Source organism: Rattus norvegicus, chromosome 17, assembly GCF_021556685.1.
Source record: "Rattus norvegicus strain SHRSP/BbbUtx chromosome 17, alternate assembly SHRSP_T2T, whole genome shotgun sequence".
NCBI lineage: Eukaryota > Metazoa > Chordata > Mammalia > Rodentia > Muridae > Rattus > Rattus norvegicus.
In genome coordinates, this window is record NC_141550.1 from 36,847,654 (window position 1) to 36,854,814 (window position 7,161).

At 34.2% G+C, this 7,161-nt stretch overlaps 1 protein-coding gene across 1 annotated transcript; it reads right to left on the reverse strand.

Moving 5' to 3' along the window:
- Nucleotides 1–823: 823 nt before the first annotated feature.
- On the reverse strand, nt 824–6,893 carry Prl2a1 (prolactin family 2, subfamily A, member 1). Its single transcript, NM_053791.2, has 5 exons — nt 6,822–6,893; nt 4,615–4,790; nt 3,284–3,391; nt 1,991–2,170; nt 824–1,217 (listed from the first exon to the last, which is right to left on the reverse strand). Exons 1-5 carry the CDS (start codon nt 6,850–6,852, stop codon nt 1,026–1,028), a joined length of 687 nt encoding a protein of 228 aa, NP_446243.1. The 5' UTR covers nt 6,853–6,893; the 3' UTR covers nt 824–1,025.
- Nucleotides 6,894–7,161: the final 268 nt, after the last annotated feature.

The window sequence follows — 7,161 nt, forward strand, 5'->3', positions numbered from 1 at the left end:
GCTTGAATAAATATATAATGATAATGCTGTTCTACCTCAAGACATGCCAGAGATTGGGGATATGGAAGGCTTCAAAGAATCAGTGAGGGTGTCCTTAGCAGAGATTCAGAGCAATGGGTATATAAAACCTGAAGAGGCCACCTCCTGTAGCCAGGCAGGTAACCTAGTAGAGTGATAGATACACTGACCCACCACAGAACTTTCAAAATTTATCCTGTCTTCAAGAAATGCAGGGAAATGGAATAGAGCAAAGTCTGAGAGAATAACAACCCATAACTGGCTCAACTAGAGACCTATCCCATAGGCAAGCCCGAATCCATGATAATATTAATGATACTCTGTTATGCTTGCAGACAGGAGCCTAGCATGGCTGTCCTCTGAGTGGATACATGCAGCACTTGACTCAGACAGATGCAGACACCCATAACAAAACAGTGGATGGAGCTTAGAGTCTTTTATTGAAAAGATGAGGGAATGATTGAAGACAATGAATGTTATAGCAACTCTAAAGGGGGACCAAATGGATATCTTAGGCTTTTAAAATTTTCTAGAATGCCAGAGAAATAGGGAAATACAGTTCCTTGCACTTGATATTTGTGAGAAATTTAAATGTTCCCATGCCAAGAATGTCATGTCTGAGTTTTGTTAAGGATATAAGAATTACAAGTTTTGGAATAAGCTTACTAAAGGAGATTGGTGAAAAGTACCACTCCTAGATTTATCTCCTAATAATTTACATATTCATATAATTGTGATATTAGTTGTGAAATGTTTTATTTGCATATTTAGCTTCTGTTACTTGTGAAATATTTGACTATCCCAATGGTATGCATACAGATTTTATTAAAGGAAGAGAAATTTTGACCAATTGATTCTCAGATGGTCACATACATGGGGTCAGTTTTTTATTGTAAAAGAAGATAACAATCACACTGAGCATGCATTTAAAAGAGAGAAACATAAAGCAGGTTTCACAGCAATATATCATCAAGGAGCATCTCAGATACAGATGGGATACAAAGGGCTTAGCAGTTGTTTTCATTTGAAATTTTGCACTTCACCATCTTGAGAGCAGTTTCAACCTTTTGCGTTTCTCTACCCTCACAGCGGATCATGTTATAATATGCAAAGAGGCGATCATCTTCATTCTCTGACTGCAAGGATGCCAGTCCAGACCAGCCAGGGTAGTTCTCATCTTCTGTATCTCCATTTTGCATCTGATCATCAAAAAGATAGTCAATTATCAGTTATATCTTACATTCTGGGGTGCATACCATTTCTAAATGTGAACTGAATACTTATAAAGAGTTAGGATCATTAAACTCAGCCAAGATTATAGATTTTCATGGGAATTGGGCCAAGATATCTAAAATATGAAGAATTGATGTATGACTTTTATTTCTTATAAACGATATTCTTACAAAAGTTGAGCAATGGACCATCAGGAAGTTATTTGATTTTAGACAAGGACTTGAAAAATCTTAGGAAATACCCACCATTCATTCTGTCTCTTAAATAATGTTATATGTCTTCAACAAAGGCCCTTACTTGTCATTCTTTTATTAATTGGTTTTTATACTGAAACAGTTTCCTTTTTTATTTTCAACCAAATCAATCCTTCACATAATATGCATATCTCAAATCTGAGCTCAGTGATGCCTGCATGGTGTAAGATACAAATAGTTAAGGGATGACCATGATAAAAAAATCTGGTCAAGTATCTGGGTGTTTGATTTTGTATTACAAATGGTCCTATCTGAAAATAGATTATGGGTAGATGTTTGCTTTGAAAGTCTCTTGGATATGAACATCTGAGCAAACACCCCACAGATAGTTGGAATTGAAAATATCTCCTTAAATAGTGTGTCTGTGATTTATTTCAAAGTCTACAGAGATTTTATGGTAAAGAGACATGTTTCCATATTCAATTCGCCTTGCTCTGATCAGCCTATTTATAAAGAAAGTGAAGAAGTGCAAAGGTACTGCTTACCTGGATGAGAATGCTCTTAACACCCTCCAGGAGTCCAGCGCTCTTAGCCTCAATCTCTCTGGCTTTGGAAAGGATATTAGGATGTATGTCTTTCAAGGATGGCAGGTTGTTCACTAGGTCGTTCAGAGGAACCTTCCAGGCGCTCAATAATTTGCTTGCTATTTTCAGTAGGGTTATGGGCTAAGTAACCATATTTGAATAGTCATATTAAAATAAGTGAAGAAACAACACAGTTAGACACAGGCAGTTTTTTTTTTCAAAAGGGCAGAATAAACTTGCTTTGATACTTATGTCTGTATTTAAAACATTCTTTTGTAAAGGACATAAAGAAATGATATTGACCTTGTGTTATAGAATTTGAGTGGATTGCATTTCAAAATGTCACCAATGTGCTTTAAAGTTGCTAGCAAAATAGTAACTATTAGTAAAGATATTCTCATCCTCAGCTCTATTTTCTCACTTTTAATTTCATTGTTATTTAAATAAAAATTGTGGAGACAGAATATTTTAGCTATTAAGCAAAGCAAAGAGAATGCATTCTAAGTGTAAAAATGTGCAATAATTTTCATTTTAAATTATCTTGAGAACATTTATGGCAGGAAGTCAGAAGTGAGAAATGATAAAAATTAGGAATTACAGAAGACATGAAATGTAGCCCTGTTAGCACACAGAGGGAATGGCTACTCACTGTAGAACATCTTATAATGATAATTGTGTGCTTTTCTTTAGCCAACATTCAGGTATGACATGGGTAAAGGAAGAGAAATCAGTTAGGAAACCAACATTTAGGATCAGAAACAGAACTAGAACCAGGAAGTGCGTGAAAGCCAGGAAGAAATGGTGGATGCATTAATGATGTAAAGAGCTGTCAACACAGAGTTTATTAGCAACATATTATAAATAGAACCATATTGACATTCTATACATCTATATTACTTCACACTTTACAATGAATATCAGCAATAATTTAAAATTTTCTACAGACAATTCAGATCATTAAGATTCAGCATTAAAAGAGGATCCTCTCCAAGACTGATTTATAGATTTTTTAATGTTTCCTTACAATTTATAAGCTATATAATAAAATTTCCTTTTGTTATTCATTCACTGTTCATTTCCTGCAAATATGATTCTTATATCCAATATACTGACTGAAATAACTTATTGTATGACAAAAGATATATAGATATATAGACAGATATAGATATAGATATAGATATAGATATAGATATAGATATAGATATAGATATAGATATAGATAGTGAAAAAATGATGCCATGGGTAGAAACTCACATGTGTCTGAACAGATGTACTGCTGGGTTTTGGAAGCTCAAGAGAAGATGTATGACATTTTTTGAAGTTCTTGTTAATGAGCTGCTTGCTCTGCGCATACTGATTATCCTGGAAATGATGAAATATGTAGTTATGTGGTGACCAGAAATTATATAAATGAATCAAAGAATGGCATACCCATGCATTTGATGATGTTTAATTTAAAACTAAACAATTAAAACGAATATAGTAAGGAAATGAGCCATTTAACTACACTTTGCATTCACACTGCAGTCTTATTTTATATTCATGTAAGACTTAAAACTACCAGGCTACCAAGTAGGAATTCTTTTAAAGGATCATTTGTAACAATGGCCATGCTATACAATGTTCTTGAAAATACCTCAGAAGTTACCCAAATAAACCTTACTTAGTTCATTGGGAATATAGAAGACTGTTGTATTTATTCTGACAAAATAAGTCTGAAACCCTATGCAGAACGTACTAGGAAATATTAATCCCTGAGCCAATTAAAATATAAAATTAATTTGCTTAGTAAGTTAAAACTTAATCATTTGTTATGTACTTCTAAATCTTTACTGTTTAAAATTTCCTATATCTGAATATGTTAGTGACATATTTGATAGTTTGAGTCGATTTCTTGGATGACTCTGAATTCCTAGGAGAACCATTAGGCCAAGTAAATGGCAGGAATAGTAATATATGAGATAAGTGTTAGTAGTATATAAGCTTTGGAAACATTAAGCTGACAGACCCATTGAGGTACAGAAGTCATTTTTTTGTTTCATTTACTGGAGTAAAACATGCACCAGAAAGTCTTAAACATGCCTTAGTCATGAAGACCTGACCTATTTCTGGTCTCAGACCACCTTCTTATTAAATTTCATATCTTGAATTGTTTAAAATTACTAATATCATTGGTGAATATGAAGATTAAATATTAAAGCATTTTACCCATTTTGGCTTCAATATCTTTAAATTTATTTAGTGTATGCAAGTTACTGTGATACAATTGCTTTTATTAGATAATACAGATTCACAAGGTGAATAATACAAAGACTAGCCTCATCAGATATACTGAAAGAGAATCAAGCCTTTCCACAACCATATCCTGCATGGATTTGTACAATAATAAAAATTGAAATAAAAGTATAGAAAACATTATATCTTGGCAACTATCTGATATTTCATGAGAATGCCCAATTCTCTGGTCCTGTCATCTAGTAGTTTGCTTTCTTTACCAATCATGATGATTAAAACTATATTATAACCCAACTATTTTCAAAGAGGAACTTTTGGCAAAAAGATGGAAATTAGTAAGCATTACTTACAAATTCAGTAAACAGTTGAAGAGCTTGTTTACTTATCTCTTCAGACAAACCAACAGCTCTTTCAAGCATTTCTTCCAAGGAAGCAAAGCAGCGCCCATTCCTTACTAAGCACGTGGGCACCAAGGCGACATTCTCCCACAGGAGCAGGTTGGACACCAGTAGCAGACGCAGGGTCCCTGTTAAAGGAGAATAATGATTCTTAAGATATAGCCATCTGCATTTATCCAGAGTGACATTGTCAATCTAAGCCTTTGCTAATGCTGGCCTCTTTTATAAAAATTGTTTTACTTTGTGCAAATGAACATCTTCCAATGTGGATATTAGAAGAATATATTTTCTCACATTCATATTTTGTAATGTGTCTCTTTGAAGTTTTTCATAACTCCTGGTTGTGCTGCATTCTATAAACATTGGAAGGCTAACAAAAGTTGAGGTAGTATGTGTTCAAGTCACTCTCTTAAGATAGAGCAATGTCTTGTCATTTTTTCTGCTGATTTTCCATAATGCCACTCATAAATTTGTCACTTTTTAATTATTAGTTTAATTTCATTTGTAGCAGTGTTTTATCTATATGTGTATGACATGCATGCTTCCTACCCACAGATGCCAGGAGACAGAACCAAATTTCTAGGAAGTGAATATATATACACAGTTGTATATATGTGTGGGTGGTGGGAGCCGAGCCCCAGTTCTGTTCAAGAGAAGCCTTTGTTCTCATCTCCTGATGTCATCCCTTAATTTGTGAATTTAACTCAGTGTTACATATTATGATTTTGAATACATAAAGTTCTTTCAAGAAAAAGAGTTTGGTTTGTGGGCTTATTTTCATGAATTGGAATGAATTCATGGTTGTTTGTTTACTAATACTTATACTTACCAAATATGGGAATAGATTACATGTAAAGGTGCTAAATTATTTTATTGTCTCTACTCTCAGCAGTTTTGAGGAGTCAACATACTAACAGTGGTGTTCTTGTATATCACCAGAGGCTCTGTGCTATAAGAGGTGGTTAGCTTTCTACACAGCTACAAGTTCTCCTTGCAGTGTGATAACACAGGCATTAGAAAGTTGATTTCATCTTCTAGTATGTTATGCAACATACTTATAAAATGTGCTATTATTGAGTTGTTTTGTAAAGATCTGGATTGGTGTTGAAATCAGTTCATTGTTCCTAAAAAGCAAAACACCATTAATATATTAGTGATTTATAGTCTGTATACTGTGAATCAGCATCAGTGTATCTTAATGTAATATATCTTCAGTGACACCAGCCTATAAAAACTCTTGATCCTCAGAAGCCTTGATGAATGCAATTTGAAACATGTCAGAAATTCAGATATTTAATAATATTTACACATGGAAAATACAAAAACAATATACTCCAAATAAAACAATTAGAAATACCCTGTAATATACAAGGTAAACTTTGTATTAAAAAGTACTATGCATACCTTAAATTCTTCAAGTTTAAAGCCCATCCTGCCAGCTTTATCTACAATGTGCATCAAATTGAAAGTATGATTAAGTTCATTTATAGGCTTCATTCTATAGTTGTTACAAATTGTATCCACTCTTGTTGTTTTATTTTGACTGAAAATTTCAATGTTTACAAGTTTGAATCTTTGAGGTAGATCATTCCATGGTCTGGTACTAACTGATCACTCATTGTTAAACAGACTCCTTCCTGGTTGCTACCAGTGCATCAGCACAGGCAATTCAAAACATCTTTAGCCATTGCTGGGTGTCTCCAAATAAGAAAGCTTCCATTTCAGAACTAACAATGCAACAGCATGCTGTGCAATTGTTTTCTAGAGCAATAGCTAGAAAATATTTCTCAGCTCTTTCTGACGTTACTTCTACTTCCCTGGGCAAGGTGTGAACAAATGTCCATTCACTGCATATATGAGAACAATAGCACCTATAAAACAAACAAAAATACCGCAAATACAAATCTGCTCAAACAGTTTCTTTTACATATAAGGCAGGGATTAGATGTCAATTGGAGGGATTCTGATGAAGAGTTAGTGACAGGAGTATAGTTGAATTCAAGGCAGCTGCACCTCTGAAGACTTGCAGTAAACCTGGGAACCATAACACCATATAGAAACAATAAAACCAGGAACAGTATACTATCCAATCCAGCCTTGTAAACCAATGCAATGTATAAGGTTGTCATCTGAAAGAATTTTAGTGAAGAATTACTTACAACAGCATGGATGAGTTATAGACAGCTGCATCTCTGAGGAGTCTCACAGCAGCCTGGCCACGGAGTCAGGAAGTATTCCAACTACAGTCCTACCGTAAGTTAATTTTCCGTACTATATAGTGTTTCACACCACCCCAAGGCCATATATTGCTAGGGGGCAGAAGGAAGTAATATGCAAATCTTTTGACTCTTGCCCTAGGATGCTGTTTACAGCCCAATTGCCGTGATGATTAACCTATGTATAACTGCATTGTTTACCTTATTCCAAGAACTTGTTAAGGTCCAAACTACATTGCATATTACAACAATACTCTGCTCTATGAAGACATATGAGAATTTC